The sequence below is a fragment of the Salmo trutta genome, chromosome 14 (genome assembly GCF_901001165.1).
Source record: "Salmo trutta chromosome 14, fSalTru1.1, whole genome shotgun sequence".
Lineage (NCBI taxonomy): Eukaryota > Metazoa > Chordata > Actinopteri > Salmoniformes > Salmonidae > Salmo > Salmo trutta.
In genome coordinates this window covers 25,881,255-25,898,736 of record NC_042970.1, presented here as the reverse complement: position 1 = coordinate 25,898,736, position 17,482 = coordinate 25,881,255, and the positions used below count along the sequence as shown (strand labels likewise).

The 17,482-nt window shown below is 42.5% G+C and overlaps 1 protein-coding gene across 2 annotated transcripts in view; it reads left to right on the top strand.

Moving 5' to 3' along the window:
• Positions 1-15,628, top strand: part of LOC115207677 (calcium/calmodulin-dependent protein kinase type 1) — a 60,271-nt gene extending 44,643 nt beyond the window's left edge. For both annotated transcript variants that reach the window (XM_029775016.1, XM_029775015.1), the window contains exons 3-12: positions 322-453; positions 9,517-9,591; positions 11,102-11,240; positions 11,844-11,970; positions 12,146-12,221; positions 12,439-12,551; positions 13,086-13,164; positions 13,318-13,405; positions 13,585-13,729; positions 14,144-15,628. In XM_029775016.1, the coding sequence (XP_029630876.1) occupies positions 322-453; positions 9,517-9,591; positions 11,102-11,240; positions 11,844-11,970; positions 12,146-12,221; positions 12,439-12,551; positions 13,086-13,164; positions 13,318-13,405; positions 13,585-13,729; positions 14,144-14,247 (1,078 nt within the window). In that variant the 3' untranslated portion in view covers positions 14,248-15,628. The remainder of the gene's footprint in view (positions 1-321; positions 454-9,516; positions 9,592-11,101; positions 11,241-11,843; positions 11,971-12,145; positions 12,222-12,438; positions 12,552-13,085; positions 13,165-13,317; positions 13,406-13,584; positions 13,730-14,143) is intronic.
• The last annotated feature ends 1,854 nt before the right edge of the window (positions 15,629-17,482 follow it).

Genomic DNA, 17,482 nt, shown 5'->3' with positions numbered 1-17,482 from the left:
AACCCATATGCTCCCAGTCCAAAGTCCAGTTTCCTCAGTATTCATTTAGAGGATAAATAAATAAAACTAAAAGTGAAACTTGTTTGATGTAGGCCACTTTATAAAATCTAGAATGTTCCAAAATTAAGTGAGCTACCCCTGTAGAGTTGCTTCTGGTTCATATACTTTAATAAGGAGTTTTTCCTTGCCATTGTTACAGTACCTCTGCTTGCTCTTTTGGAGTGTTTGTCCTGGGTTATTAATAAAAATGATTGCAGAAGAAAATACATGTGATTGGCAGTCTGTGTTGTCTTTGGCTGACCTGTCTTGTTTTTGTTTCAGGGGGGCTTTCTCCGAGGTGGTCCTAGCAGAAGAGAAGAGGACCCAGAAACTGGTGGCCATCAAATGCATCCCTAAGAAAGCCCTGGAGGGCAAAGAGAACAGCATTGAGAACGAGATTGCTGTCCTACACAAGTGAGTGACACACACACTCACACACACACACCCACATGTTGCTCATCGATTTTAGGGGAGGAGGAGATTTAACTCTGAGTCAGATAGTGACTACAATTGCGGTAATGACAGTCTGGTTAAAATACCTAACTTTAAAACAGGGGAATTACGTACCAAGCCGGAAACACACGGAACTAGAGGGGCCTAAGCTATTTATAGTGCTCTTGTTGCCTAGGTTACAGGAGACACATAGGCCTAGTGAATATACAGGGATCCTTCTAGAGTTGAGGATTGGAGTGCGAGAGGGAGAGAGTGAGACAAAAAGAGAGAGAGACAGAAAGAGAAAGAAAGAGACATACATAGACCGTAGTTTAAACTACTAAAAGTAAAAATAAGCCAACATTTCTTCGAGTAGTGTTAGAGGATGTCACTACTGCCCCCAGGACAGAGCTGCTTAGTCACCGAAAGTTGCATCAGATAGCAAGGAGGTAGTTAGAAGACATCAGTGATCAAGATTGTGGATGTAGTTAACATCATTGTAGAAGTCCGCGGGTAGTTACTATCAGTGTGAAGGGTTATGGATACAGTTATCTGTTGAGAGAGAGAGAGAGAGAGAGAACCTTTTATAGAGGGGCTGTGCCACTAACCTTCCTTACTGTATTGTACTGAGAGAGAGTTTTTATTTCACCTTTATTTAACCAGGTAGGCTAGTTGAGAACAAGTTCTCATTTGGAACTGCGACCTGGCCAAGATAAAGCATACAGTCAATAATACAGTAGAACAAAAGAAAACAAAAAGTCTATATACAGTGCAAATGAGGTAAGTTAAGGCAATGGTGGCGAAGTAATTACAATATAGCAATTAAACACTGGAATGGTAGATGTGCAGAAGATGAATGTGCAAGTAGAGATACTGGGGTGCAAAGGAGCAAGATAAAGAAATAAAGAAATAAATAAATAAATACAGTATGGGGATGAGGTAGGTAGATAGATGGGCTGTATGAAGCGAGGGCCAACCAACGAGAGCGTACAGGTCGCAATGGTGGGTAGTGTATGGGGCTTTGGTGACAAAACGTATGGCACTGTGATAGACTGCATCCAGTTTGTTGAGTAGAGTGTTGGAGGCTATTTTATAGATGACATCATGAAGTCGAGGATCGGTAGAATGGTCAGTTTTCCGAGGGTATGTTTGGCAGCATGAGTGAAGGATGTTTTATTGCGATATAGGAAGCCGATTCTAGATTTAATGTTGGATTGGAGATGCTTAATGTGAGTCTGGAAGGAGAGTTTACAGTCTAACCAGACACCCAGGTATTTGTAGTTGACCACGTATTCTAAGTCAGAGCCGTCCAGAGTAGTGATGCTGGACGGGCGAGCAGTTGCGGGCAGTGATCAATTGAATAGCATGCATTTAGTTTTACTTGCGTTTAAGAGCAGTTGGAGGCCACGGAAGGAGAGTTGTATGGCATTGAAGCTTGTCAGGAGGTTAGTTAACACAGTGTCCAAAGAGGGGCCAGAAGTATACAGAATGGTGTCGTCTGCGTAGAGGTGGATCAGAGAATCACCAGCAGCAAGAGCAGCATCATTGATGTATACAGAGAAGAGAGTCGGCCTGAGAATTGAACCCTGTGGCACACCCATAGAGACTGCCAGAGATCCGGACAACAGGCCCTCCGATTTGACACACTGAACTCTATCAGAGAAGTAGTTGGTAAACCAGGCGAGGCAATCATTTGAGAAACCAAGGCTGTCGAGTCTGCCAATAAGAATGTGGTGATTGACAGAGTCGAAAGCCTTGGCCAGGTTGATGAATACGGCTGCACAGTAATGTCTCTTATCGATGGCGGTTACGATGTCGTTTAGGACCTTGAGCGTGGCTGAGGTGCACCCATGACCAGCTCTGAAACCAGATTGCATAGCGGAGAAGGTACGGTGGGATTCGAAATGGTCAGTAATCTGTTTGTTAACTTAGCTTTCGAGGACCTTAGAAAGACAGACTAGGAAAAATATAGGTCTGTAGCAGTTTGGGTCTAGAGTGTCCCCCCCTTTGAAGAGGGGGATGACCGCAGCAGCTTTCCAATCTTTGAGAATCTCAAGCGATACAAAAGAGAGGTTGAACAGGCTAGTAATAGGGGTTGCAACAATTTCGGCAGATAATTTTAGAAAGAGAGGGTCCAGATTGTCTAGCCCGGCTGATTTGAATGGATCCAGATTTTGCAGCTCTTTCAGAACATCAGTTATCTGGATTTGGGTGAAGGAGAAATGGTGGGGGCTTTGGCGGGTTGCTGTGGAGGGTGCCGGGCAGTTGACCGGGGTAGGGGTTGCCAGGTGGAAAGCATGGCCAGCCGTAGAGAAATGCTTATTGAAATTCTCAATTATTGTGGATTTATCGGTGGTAACAGTGTTTCCTAGCTTCAGAGCAGTGGGCAGCTGGGAGAAGGTGCTCTTTTTCTCCATGGACTTTACAGTGTCCCAGAACTTTTTTGAGTTAGTTCTACAGGATGCAAATTTCTGTTTGAAAAAGCTAGCCTTAGCTTTTCTAACTGACTGTGTATATTTGTTCCTAACTTCCCTGAAAAGTTGCATATCACGGGGGGGCTATTCGATGCTAATGCAGGATGCCACGGGATGTTTTTGTGCTGGTCAAGGGCAGACAGGTCTGGAGTGAACCAAGGACTATATCTATTCCTAGTTCAAAATTGTTTGAGTGGGGCATGCTTGTTTAAGATGGCGAGGAAGGCACTTTTAAAGAATAGCCAGGCATCATTTATTGACGGGATGAGGTCAATTTCATTCCAGGATACTAGGCACTGCAGGACCTGGATTAACCTCCAGATCACCAGAGGAACAGAGGAGAAGTAGGATAAAGGCTATACGAACTGGCCGTCTAGCACGTTCCGAACAGAGAGTAAAAGGAGCAGGTTTCTGGACACGATAGTATAGATTCAAGGCATAGTGTACAGACAAAGGTAAGGTAGGATGTGAGTACATTGGAGGTAAACCTAGTCATTGAGTAATGATGAGAGAGGTATAGTCTCTGGAGACGTTTAAACCAGGTGATGTCATCGCATATGTAGGAGGTGGAACAACATGGTTGGTTAAGGCATATTGAGCAGGGCTAGAGGTTCTACAGTGAAATAAGACAGTAATCACTAACCAGGACAGTAATGGACGAGGCATATTTATATTAGAGAGAGGCATGCGTAGCCAAGTGAACATATGGGTCCAGTGAGTGGTTGGGCTGACTGGGGACACGGCGATTCAGACAGTTAGCAGGCCGGGGCTAAACAAGCTAGCAGTTAGCAGACTGGAGCTGGCAAGCTAGCAGTTAGCAAGCAAGCAGTTGGCAGACCGGGGCTAGCAGTTAGCAGACTGGGGCAGGCGAGCTAGCAGTTAACAGACCGGGGCTAGCAAGTTAGCCTTTTGGGGACATCGCGATGGGGGTAAGTCTGTTTTTGCCTCTTTGTGCGGTGACGTCGAAAGAACAGTCATGGAATTAGTAGGGTTCCAAGTAGCTCTAGGTAGCTAGTAGGCTGCGGTTAGCCGAATGGGCCTTCAGCGGACGTCTCGCCTGAGGGGCCTGTTGGAATCCTCGGGCAGATTATGTCAGTATTCCAGTCGTAGAGGATCGGCGAGGTTCTGTGCCCCATACCGGCGGTAGAAGGGGTCTGGATATTGTAGCCCAGGAGTGTGCTTCGGTGGTAGCACAGGGGCCCTGGCCAGGCTAGCTTCAGGCTAATTGGTGCTTGCTCCGGGATGGAAATGCTAGCCAGGAGTAGTCACCCGGGATTGCGGTTAGCTAGTTGCGAAGATCCAGATGAAAATGTTCAGAGTTTGCGGTAGGAATCCGGGGATATGGGAGGAAAAAAATAAAAAATAGGTCCGTTATGCTCTGGTTTGAGTCACGTTGTTCGAACTGGCAAGAGCTTTCCGAGCTAAAGGTTAGCTGATGACCGCTAGCAATGGTTTGCTTACTGGTAACTGCTAGGTAGTTAGCTGGCAAGCTTCAGTTGAGGGATTCCAGATCCGAAGTGAATAGAAATACTTTAGAAAAGAAAAACAGATCCACGCCACATTGGGTGAGGCGGGTTGCAGGAGAGTATTTAGAAGTTGAGGTTTCGTAAAATATTTTTAAAAGATATGCGAAGAAAAATATGTTAAAAGATATATACAAGGGACACGACAGGACAAAGACATCTGACTGCTACGCCATCTTGGATTGCAAAGATCATAGCTTTCACCTGGTCGTGTTCATAATGTTTTGTGAAAATGATTATAATGCCCTTTTTGTGTAGGATATGTAGCCTAATATAGTGTACTGAACTGTATCCCCCAGAGTACTGCATGAAACCATTAGTCAGCCCCTGTATGGAGCAATTCATTACCTCTGCTCACTCTCTCCACTCAATAAAACATACTTTACTGAGAGCATAATGAAATCAAAGGGCTTTTATAATCTCCCTCTTGTCTCAGTTGGATCACTGCCAATGACAAAGTGTTGTGTTTTCCCCCAGACAACAGTGTTTCAGAAAGGGCATAGTTACACACGTGATACTAGATTAATATTGCGGTGCGATTCCATGTTTGATCTGGCCTCTCTCTGAGCTGCGTCAGTGTGACAAGTGTCTGTCATTAATGGGGTGCTGTTCGTCTCTCTGATTGTCTGGCTATCTGTTGGTCAGTATCAATACGACTCCTATACACTGAGTGTACAAAACATTAGGAATCAGTGTAGATGAAGGGGAGGAGGCATGTTAAAGAAAGAAGTGCCTTTGAACAGGGTATGGTAGGACGTACCAGATTCACCGGTTTGTGTCAAGAACTGCTACGCTGCAGGGTTTATCACAGTCCACATTGTCCCTTGTGTGTCAAAAATGGTCCACCACCCAAAGTGCATCCAGGCAACTTGACATAATTGTGGGAATCATTGGACTCAACATGGGCCAGTAGTTACCCGTCTGCTTAAATTCCATGGGAAGAATGACTCATGTTGGCTCTCCCTGTGAGTGTCAGTTGCTGCTATACTGAAGACTTAGGCCATTTTTTATATATTTTTTTCATTTAACCTTTATTTAACGAGGCAAGTCAGTTAACAACAAATTCCTATTTACAATGACGGCCTACCCCGGCCAAACCGGGCCGATGCTGGGCAATTGTGCGCTGCCCTATGGGACTCCCAATCATGGCCAGATGTGATGCAGCCTGGATTCGAACCAGGGACTGCAGTGACGCCTCTTGCACTGAGATGCTGTGCCTTCACCTAATATCATTCTTTATGAGCAGGTCTTCTCAAAATTTTGTGACACAGATGGATGAATTATTGGTAGTTTAAGGGGAAAGCAATGTATTCTACCTGTGCTGTGCAATGCTAATTTGGTGTAGAGAGAGAGAGAGACCTAGAGATAGAGTAGGAGCTACTCTTGCAGTCATAGGAGGACTCAGCCTTGTGTCAGAGCATTGTTAGCTTTCTACCCCTTGAATGGTTCTGCACTCCTGCAGAGCTAAAACCAAAGATAGAAAAATGGCAGTGAAGAAGATGTGTCAGTGTTCTGTAAGGTGAGGAGTGTCTAAGAGAGATTGAGAGATTGTGTGTGTTTGTAGGCGAGCATGGGGCTGATGGTAGAAAACCGCCTCCAAAGCAGTGAATCACCAGTGTTCTATTACCACGCCAATGACTCTCAGGGCCGACGGAATACACTGCTCAACCAATTAGAGTCTGACCACTCTTGATAAAACTCTAGCTCCAGGTAACTAATATTACCTTTTTAATATATATATTTTTTACTTTTTCATATAGTGCTCCCTATGAAGTTAATTTATATACAAAAATGATCAAAATGATCTGAGAGAAAATTGAAATGCTATTTTTAACAATCACACGGTGTCAAGAAAAAGACAGTTCTGTATTTCTCATGGTAACGTAGACTGAGTATACAAAATATTAGGAACAGCTTCCTAATATTGAGTTGCACCACCCACTTTTGCCCTGAGAACAGCCTCAATTTGTCGGGCATGGGCTCTACAAGGTGTCGAAAGCGTTTTACAGGGATCCTGGTCCATGTCGATTCCAATTCATCCCACAGTTTTGTCAAGTTGGTTGGATGTCCTTTGCGTGGTGGACCTAGGGTTGTTGTGGTGACCCTATTACCGCCACACCGGCAGTCACGAGTCATGAAGGCAGTCAAATTCCACGTGACCATTTAGCCACGGTAATTAGGCTCCTCCAAGCTCTGATGTTGCTGCTGGTCATTAGTAGCCTACCAAACTTGCTAACTGCCTGGTACTCAGCACTCTATTGTCCCTCTAATCACTCTGATATAAACGCAAATGTTATCGAAAATCGAATCAAATACTTCATGAGAGCCCATGAGCTCATCTTGGGCAACATTTCTATAGGCTATGCAATTGCGCGAGAAAACAGAGTGATGGCCTCTACAAAAAAAGAGGTTCCCATCAGCTTTCTATAGACTAAGCCTACTATTTTTATTTCTCAACTTTCCTAATATTAAGCACATTGTTTACCTTTACAACAGGACAACCTGGCTGGCATGAAAATGAACTACAGGAAAGCATCCTCCATTCGCTATTAAAGTGCATAGATGACATCTATTTTTTCCCACTGCCCCTGTTTCGAGACAGCTCCATGATAATGGTCCATTCTAAATGGACCACTAAATCAAATCAAAAGAAAAGATTAGATCAAGAATAGTCTGATGGGTGTCAATATTATCCTATCACTTGTGAATTATATATTGTCACTTGTGAATGATGCCCAGCATAAGAAACTTCCTTTTTTTTGGGCGACTTTTTCAAATCATAGTCACACACCTAGCCCATAGGCCTATGTGTTTTTATAAGGTTTGTATCACAACTGAAGTGGCCAAATAACTTCTTAAAATTAAGCACATTAATACGCTTTACAAGGGGTTTAGAGCCTAACTGTCACGCCCTGACCTAAGAGAGACGGTTTATTTCTCAATTTTTTTAGGTCAGGGTGTGGGGTGGGCATTCTATGTTTTTTATTTCTATGTTTTGGCCAGGTATGGTTTCCAATCAGAGGCAGCTACCTATCGTTGTCTCTGATTGGGAACCATACTTAGGCAGCCCTTTTTCTCTCCTTGAGTTGTGGGATCTTAATTTTGTACTGCTCGGTAAGCCTGCAAGACGTGACTGTCTTTTACCTTTGTTTATTATTTTGTTTAAGTGTTCTGATTTAAAATAAATATCAAGATGAACACATACCACGCTGCACCTTGGTCTACTCCTTTGGACAATCGTTACACTAACTGGTATACATAAGCAGCACGTGAGTTTGAAGTTTGGGGAAGATCATTTTCACCATAAAAATAAATGCACCTTTATAATTAAAACATTACATGCAAAATTGCATTTGCAGTCACTTTTGATAATGGTGTTTTCCCGTTAATGGCACATTTGCGCTTATAGCCTACTGCCATGTGCATATTGCAGCGCTTCTAATGTGAAGAAATAGTCTAATAGTTTATCAACATTTTAAGCTAAACATTCTGATTTCTTGCGTCAGCCACATTGCGTAAAAAAATATTTTTGGATGCAAGTGGTTGTATTAATTTGGGATCTATTGCACCCCACAACTGTCCCAGACTATGTTTGGAATATTTTCTTGCACAGAACAGAATAGGTCAACTTTTGTACTGTAAGGGATAGTAGATTGCTGTTCGTTAGGCCTATTCATCTTGTTGGCTGATGAAAAGTAAATGTGGACAGTTCTTCCAATATCTTCAATATGCACCTCAGAATTGGATAAGGACACGCGCAGTTGCATCCCTGATGTGTCTGTCTTCACTTGTAGCCTGTGAGAAAGACCTGATCACGTGATGAAGAGCCATGTGAGTGAGAGATGCTTCGGATTGCGCAGCAATCAGGAAGAAGGGAACAACGCTGCACTCCAGGCCGCAAAAGGCATGGATTTTTTTTAGGGTGCATTACGGCCACAAAGGGGAGGCTGCTCTGAAATTCGAGGCATTATCAAGTGCTTGCTAAATTGTGAATGAGAGACTATTGAAGTGTGTACAGCCTGCAAAAAAAGCAAAGCTCATACCTTTCAAGCAACTTTTTTCAAATCATCATTAGAGTCTCATCATGCAGCCTTACAATGTATTAAAAATCAAAACATATAGCCCAATGTTTGAACAACAACTAAAGTTACATTAAAACTCTAAATTAAGTATATAGGACTACCTACTTATTTGTTGACCGCTCAACACAGAATAGTTGCATGTGCGCACTCCCTCAAATCGTTTGGAGAAAATATTTATATTTTATTCAGCTTTGTTCAGTTGTATTCTTCATACTATAAAATAATGCCATGGAATTCAAAGCAAATCTTGTCTGCTAAATGGACTAGGGTAGCCCACAGCCATTTGGCATAGCCACATCCGGACCTAACATAAGAACAACTCAGAGTATGCTATTCTTTTCTTCTGAAATAGACTACATTTTCTTCATATCATGCTTCTTTAGACCTGTCTAAATTAAATAATGGATTTATTGTGATGGTGTAGGCTATATTATATGGATTTATTAGACTTTTTAAAATGTAGATGTCCCAAGGTCTGCATCAGTGGCTTGTATGCTATGTGTGGAAACCAGGAGATGCTAAATATGTTTATGCTGATTAATGCTCAATTACCGTGAGACCGACAGTTATTTGCTTGACAATCACCGGCTGATGAAATTTTGTGACTGCCACAGCCCTAGGTGGACCATTCTTGATTCGCACAGGAAACTATTGAGCGTGAAAAACCCAGCAGCATTTAAGTTCTTGACACGATAACCCGTTCAAATGCACTTAAATCTTTTGTCTTGCCCATTCACCCTCTGAATGGCACACGTACACAATCCATGTCTCAAGGCTTAAAAATCATTATTTAACCTGTCTCCTCCCCTTCATCTACACTGATTTGAAGTGGATTTATCAAGTGACATCAATAAGGGATCATAGCTTTCACCTGGATTCACTTGGTCAGTCTAGGTCATGGTAAGAGCAGGTGTTCATAATGTTTTGTGTTTGTGACTATGACTCTAAAGTTCTCTCCCTCTCTAGGTTAAAACATGCCAACATTGTTTCCCTGGAGGACATCTTTGAGAGTAAAACCCACCTCTACTTGATTATGCAGCTGTGAGTGACCATCCTGCTGTCTTTATTTTGTCCTTCTTTCTGCTATCTCTCTCTGTTCTCCAATTCTACCCACGTCAACACTTTCTGTCCCCAAATCAACTCACTCTCTGCAGCCTTCAGTTTAAAAACTTTCCGGATTATGCCTCTGCAATGTGTGTTTGTGTGTGTGTTTCAGGCTCCCTGCCTGTGCTGTCTCCCACGCACAGTGTCATTCTCCATTAATTACTCTCTGAGCTCAGGGTCCTTCTGTTCACTGATCTCAAGAGAAGCCCCCCTCCCTCCCACACACATACAGACATACACTCGCAGCATCGTGCCTGCTGACAACCACTGGGGAATATGCCCTCACACAGTAACTTTGCTCTCAACCACCCATCTCTCTTCCTGAAATGTCAGAAGGTGTGGAGCAAGTTAGAGACAGAGAGAAAGGGGGGAGAAAGAGAGAGAGGTTTTTTTGAAAACAGTCGGTGGTGTGATGACAGAGGGATGTTGTGTTCACTTTAGCAACACTGCCGTAAGGGCAGTCAGATTTAACCAAAGAACAGTTGGGGGTTTGCACACATAAAAATCCCCCCCCCTCTCTCTCTCTTTCTCTTTCTCTCTCTCTCTCTCTCCTCCCCAGCTTGACAGGGCTTTAGCTTGTTGTTATTGCTGAATCATAGAGAGCAGTGGTGGGTACATCTAGGAAGAAGTGATGCCTCCACCTAGTGGTGATGGAGGCTAATACCAGGTTGAAGTTAGTTAAAGCAGGTTGAAGTTAGACGACATATAATCAAATCAAATTTTATTGGTCACATACACATAGTTAGCAGATGTTATTGCGAGAGTTTCGAATTGCTTATGCTTCTAGATCCGACAGTGCAGCAGTGTCTAACAGGTAATATCTAACAATTCCACAACAAAACCTAATATCTAACAAATTCCACAACGAAACGTAACACACACAATCTAGTAAAGGGATGGGATAAGAATATATAAGTATACAATATATGGATGAGCAGTGACCGAGTGGCTAAGATGCAATAGATAGTAAAGAATAGATAGTGACGGATACAGTATATACATATGAAATGAGTAATGCGAAATATGTAAACATTCTTGAAGTAGCATTATTAAAGTGACGAGTGTTTCATTTGTTAAAGTGGCCAATGATATCAAGTCTGTAGGTAGGCAGCCGCCTCCCTGTAGCAATTAGACGGCAATATGTAGCAGTTAGACGGCAATATGTAGCAGTTAGATGACCATATGTAGCAGTTAGATGGCCATATGTAGCAGTTAGATGGCCATATGTAGCAGTTAGATGGCCATATGTAGCAGTTAGATGGCCATATGTAGCAGTTAGATGGCCATATGTAGCAGTTAGATGGCCATATGTAGCAGTTAGATGGCCATATGTAGCAGTTAGATGGCCATATGTAGCAGTTAGATGGCCATATGTAGCAGTTAGATGGCCATATGTAGCAGTTAGATGGCCATATGTATATCAAAATCGTTCCTCTTCTCTATCCAGGGTGTCTGGTGGGGAGCTGTTTGATAGGATTGTGGAGAAGGGATTTTACACAGAGAAAGATGCCAGCAAGCTCATTCAGCAGATCCTGGATGCTGTCAAATACCTCCATGACATGGGCATCGTACACCGCGACCTGAAGGTGAGCCTGAGTCAAGGGTCAGGTGGTGAGGACGATATTTAGGTGGGCATTTAGGGGCTCCAGAGTGGCGCAGCGGTCTAAGGCACTGCATCTCAGTGCTAGAGGCATCACTACAGACCCTGGTTCGATTCCAGGCTGTATCACAACCGGCCGTGATTGGGAGTAAGGGAAGGACAAAGGGCATGAAAGATGAGATTTCAGAGTTTTAAACAATGGAGTCCTTTACCTTCTCGTTTCAGTCCAATGACTGAATAGTCACAAGACTGGATGAGTGATAGGCATCCCCACTATGAAAAACTGCAATGTTGAATTTTCACCATTGTACCTTTTAGTAATTAGTGTATTACTAATTACGAGAGGTTAAAGGGTAACCTTGTAGTATGGAAAATGTTTGTTTCCTACGCTAGTGTTTTGTCCCAAGTATTCTGCAGTGCCTGCAAATTAGATTAATTAACTATAATTTGTTTACAGGCAGTTCAGCAGAGTGTAAACTGATTGATCATTAGTTTGGATAACTAATTATTTCCCCAGTGTGTGTGCGTGTGCATGTGTGTGTTAAATGTTTGTGACAATAAAGTTGTTTGATTTCTCTGTCTTTCCCAGCCGGAGAACCTTCTGTACGACAGTATGGAGGAGGACTCTAAGATCATGATCAGTGACTTTGGCCTGTCCAAGATCGAGGGATCTGGAAGTGTCATGTCCACAGCCTGCGGAACACCAGGATACGTGGGTAAGGAGGACTGGCACTGATCAGTGCATGCCTGTGTGTGTGTGTCTTTATCTATGTGTCAAGAGCATGTCTTTTCTATGATTTGAGTCTGTTTGAGAGCAAGCACACACACAGTGATCATGTCAGACTACATGTGTAATGATGCTGATGAAAACACTGCTCTGATGTCTTGCAGCCCCTGAAGTGTTGGCCCAGAAACCCTACAGCAAGGCGGTGGACTGCTGGTCTATTGGGGTCATCGCCTACATCCTGTGAGTTATGGGCTTGGACTGACTCTTTAACTGTAGTCTTTCTCCTACCAGTCTTAAAACATAATTTCTGCGTTACATTTCTTTCCACTACATTGTTTTCAACAATCAACTCATACCAGATCAATGATAACTTCATGGATGCATTTTGAAGTATGAAAACACTACAACAGGTCTCCTAACTCTCCCGTGATACCTTTACGCTCTTATTCTGACACAGTTTGTGTGGATACCCTCCGTTCTATGACGAGAATGACGCCAAGCTCTTTGAGCAGATCCTGAAGGCTGACTATGAGTTTGACTCTCCGTACTGGGACGATATCTCTGACTCAGGTACAGTAATCCTCTCCTTTCTCTGCTCCCTGGAGAGAGAAACAAAACCTGGACACTACAGCATAGTGCAACACAGTATGTATAACATTATGTTGCCATTATTAGTTCCCCTTGTCAGCAGTTTCATATTAATGGAAATTACTCCCTAGCTCTAGGGTTTGTTATGCTTTGAGTGTCTGCCAAGCTGTCAGTGTGTATGGGATTAACCATAAGACACTCACTGGCCATAGAACAATCACTGAGGCCCTGTGAGATCACAATTTCTTAGTCCTGTAGGGAGTTTCTGAAGTCAGGTCAAAGGCATGTGGACAGTTTTTCTTTTTACTGTCAGTCTGGACAGTGTTTCTGCTGCAGTGAAGCTTCTTGTACTATAGTAACCTGGGAGCTAGTCTATTTCTACTTTAGCTACCTTTTTGTCATCTGTAAGTAGCATTATTAGTTACTGTATATCTCATGTAAATTAAGAAAAAAGGCATTGTTTTTGGGTGAAATATGTGAGTTGTAAATGTGTGTCTGTTCATGTGTTGTTTTCAGCCAAAGACTTCATAGTTCACTTGATGGAGAAGGACCCCAGGATACGCTACACATGTGACCAGGCTCTGCAGCACCCCTGGTAGTGTACACCATATTCTCCTTCACACACACACATGCATGCACATAACACAACTTTATCATAATCTACTACATTTTTGCTATTGTCTAGTTTTCACCTGTTCTTGTGACAACCAGCTGAACTTGTCCCCTCATGTCTTTCTCTGTCCCTCAGGATCGCTGGTGACACAGCTCTAGATAAGAACATCCATGAGTCTGTCAGTGCCCAGATCAAGAAAAACTTTGCCAAGAGCAAGTGGAGGGTGAGTTACTTTTTCTGTGCACCTGGCCTTCTTCAAAATGCAAAGACATTTTTGCTTTGTTTGATATATAAGTAGAATCCTACAGCATTCAGCTGTCTGTCATTGTCAGTACAGTTTTCTATGGCAGTTATTATGTATCACTTTTAAATATTCTGATTTGAATGTGTTCCCTCCTGCAGCAAGCGTTTAACGCCACGGCAGTGGTGCGTCACATGAGGCGTTTGCAGCTGGGCACCAGTCAGGAGGGCCCCAGCCAGGCCACCCTGCCCAGCCCTCTCCGAGCCCACCTGCTGCCCGAGGCCACAGAGACAGAGCACACCACCGGTCAGTGGGACAAACCTCCGTCACACCACACAAGTTAGGACTAAGTGTAGCAAAACATAATTGAATAACTGGAGACACGACATGATATTGTGAATGCCCCATCCCCCCCCAAAAATACTTAATTTAGCTGCTCTGTTTTGTTCATCCCCAGTATGTCTTGTTGCTATGTACAGTATGTTGTTAGTGAATAACAAGTCCCTTTCACAGCGTATTAGGCTCAGGCTTACGTACTTCTCAAACACAATCAGTTACACTGTCTCACTCATTAACACTTTGATATGTAATCCTTGTCTAATGCCCAATAGGGGACTGTTTGAAATAAGCTAATAAAAGGCAGATTTATAGTGTAGATAGAAGCGTCCTGAGTTTTCAGATTTCTGTGTGCTGATCATCCACTCTCACTCTGTGTTCCAGAGTCTCCGTGCGAGGGATGCTGCTCCCAGAGTGCTGATGGGGGGGCTGAGCGTGACCCCCTCTCCAACTGCACCTACCGCTGCCATCCAACCAGTCTGGTCTGATCCCTGCCCACCAATGGCTTTCCCATTTATTTACCTCTGGACACCAGCGAACTCCCTATTCTGGCCAGGAATACAGAGTTGTTCCAGTGCCCTGCCAACAGGGGGGGCAGGCGGGTTATGAATTCAGGTTGGGGAGGAGGGACTTGATGCCAACAAGAGGAGGTAATTTGAACGGATTGGGGGAGATGAGAAGAACAAAGAGGAGGAGAGGTGTGGTGCGGGACAAACTGTTTACTCGTCCTTTTAAAATGTGTGTCTGCTTTTTACATCTCTGCATTTATGTACATGCTGTTTTCTATCTTAATTATCCTTCCCCTTTGACAACTTCTAGAAAGAGAATCCACTAATGATATCTGCATGGTCAGAAGACAGGTCCCTGTCTATTGGAAACATGTGTTTTATAGCATGAAAGGTCTATTGCACAATCGTGTATGGTGGTAACCATTGTGTTATAGTTCATGTACTGCAGATACACATCTTTATGACGATAATAAGTTTAGCCCCTCAGAATTATAATTGTATGGCTTTGTTGTATTTTATATTTGTATAAATGTAGCCTTACAATACACAGATGCATTCACCTAATACCACTGCTGGAGAATCCATGTGGGAATACTCCATCTATTGGACTATATATTATTTCTTTTTTTCTCAGCATGTTTGTGCTTCACCACTAAGTTTGTGGTTGTGCTCCCCAGGCTTGTAACAGAACAAGGCTTTCAGATTTTAACTAATTCAGCACAGGGACGTCTTCTCTATGCCTTTAGGACAATGTCAAAGGTTTATTTTCTGGTAGCTTTTACAAATTTAAAGATACACCTATATCTCTGTACAGTTAATGCAGCATTAGAGGCGATTTCATTTCTATCATTGTATTGTTGTATATATTTCATTGTGGTAATTGAACCATTAAAATACATACTTTTCTCTTCTGTCTAGATCTCTTTCCCAGTTGAGAAGTGTAATACCTCATGGGAGATAGACTTACATACACAGCCATTCCTCTTAGTACTAAGAATAGGTCTCAGTTAACCCACAGTTTTTACTCCTTGATGTTTCTTAAAAGCCACAGTCTTCCCTATGGGGGGAATATGATCCCGTTGATAAAGCTGCTCAAAACTTAACCCATTATAGATATTACTGTAAGACCATGGAGAATGAAATGAGGTCCGGCCTTTCCTCAACCCAATGCAGGGTGTGGGTGTTTTTAACTGAAGACACATTTGTAAGTGTAGATACTTATCTGACCATGTAGATACTACTAATGTTCCCACTTTGACTACTCTTCCATGGATCTTACCTCCATTCATATGTTGGTTGTTTTCCGAGCCAATGTATCTGTACAGAGAGAAATTGAATTAAAGAATGTAAGTATACATCTCATTGTCTCACCTCATCATTTCTTCTATCTCACTCATCTTAAGGTCATTTAGATCTAAAAGAGAAAGCAGGATTTTTTTATTAGAGGACTTTACTCTAAAAAACAAATTCCTCAGTTCAGTTCATGTTCTTTCCATCATCTTCATACATTTACTGTACACAGCACTAGCTTACAATAGAACAAATTTGACATATTATACTCGCATTTTGATTAATGAACACATACTCACTTGATTTAATTATCTGATGAGAAGGGTACAATGTGCTTCCCTCACCAGGACAGTCCAGTCCAGTGGGTTGTAGCTCCTACTGTAAGTAAGATTTAGGGCTTTCTTACTTTCGTTCCAATAGCCAAGTGAACAAGACTTGGAAGTGTGGCAACGCGAGACTAGAGGGGAGAGGGACGTGATCCTATCCTCTCTGAGGCTAGTGGGAGGAGCTATAGGAGGACGGGCTCATTGTACTGGCTAGAATGGAATGGTATCAAACATGGAAACACGTTTGACTTCAATCCATTAATTTCATTCCAGCCCTTACAATGAGCCCGTCTTCCTATAGCTCCTCCCACCAGCCTCCTATGTGTCCTTACTCCCTCTAGCTAGTTCCACGCAAAGGCATTGACTCTACAGACCTTCTTGCCATAGCTTGCATTGCATTTAAAGCTAATTGATTGACATATTTGCCTTTGCGTTTCCTGTTTCAGTGGCTTTTGTGTACTGTGCTGGTCTAAATGCTGATCATTGACTGTGCTGTTCCCCTTATTGATATTGAGCTGTGATTGATTGTTTCTTACAGTCAAAATGTAGACCTTTTCATTCAGTGTTTCTGTCAATGTTGTGTACTCAGCAGTCTACTCTACACAATTCCCCATCGGTTATCTTTCAAAGAGCCATTCATTAAACTGATAGTAGAGCTATTTTCATAACCAAGAAATGACTTCAAATAAAATTAGCACGGGTGTTAGCGGCTTATCACTAAAAAGGAGGCAACATTTGGTTTCCTGAGCTGAGATTATCAATGAGATAGACTACATGTTGAGGTCTTCCAGATAAAGTGGAGGGGAACCAGGACATGGACTAATGACTGTGCCTCTTTCTGCTCAGTGATGTTATTATATAGTGTGTGCGAATTAAAAGAGGCTAACTCTTCTCCAACCCTGGCTTTCCCCTTGAATGAGTCTTTTGATAGTAATAGTGAGTGGCATTTGTGAAAGACATTTAACATGTTTAAGTGTAGCCTGTCCAATGATTGCATGGTGTGATTCAAAATGTGTGGGGGAGGATAAAACATGTATTGTATAAACACAGCACTTATTGTAAGCTATGCACATAAAATAGCCGCCTTTATTCTGTAATCTTCATTCCAACAGTTTTATTTTAGGTAAATTATATTCACCAAATCGGACACTTGACATGTGGACAGGGACAAGGGCAGTGCAAGTTGTCATATCTGTTCAAGTCTGAGTAACAGTAACAATTGATTATTGGCTTTATCTTGTATTTGATATCCACACATCTGTTTGGATAGTGAAGTAGTTTGTGATGCAGTGAAAATTTCCCTAGAGTGTGTGAGCACTAGTGGTCTTTTAGAGAGGATTCTATCTACACGTGACAAGAAGACATTCTATCCTTACCTAAAGTGGAAAACATTCTATATGCAAAAAGTATGAGAAGGGCTTACACTGGATCTGAAAAGCTGACGATTGTTTGATAGCTGATGGTTATTTAATGAGCTTACAGTGCCTTGCAAAAGTATTCACCCCCCTTGGAGTTTTTCCTATTTTGTTGCATTACAACCTGTAATTTCAATTGATTTAATTTGGATTTCATGTAATGGACATACACAAAATAGTACA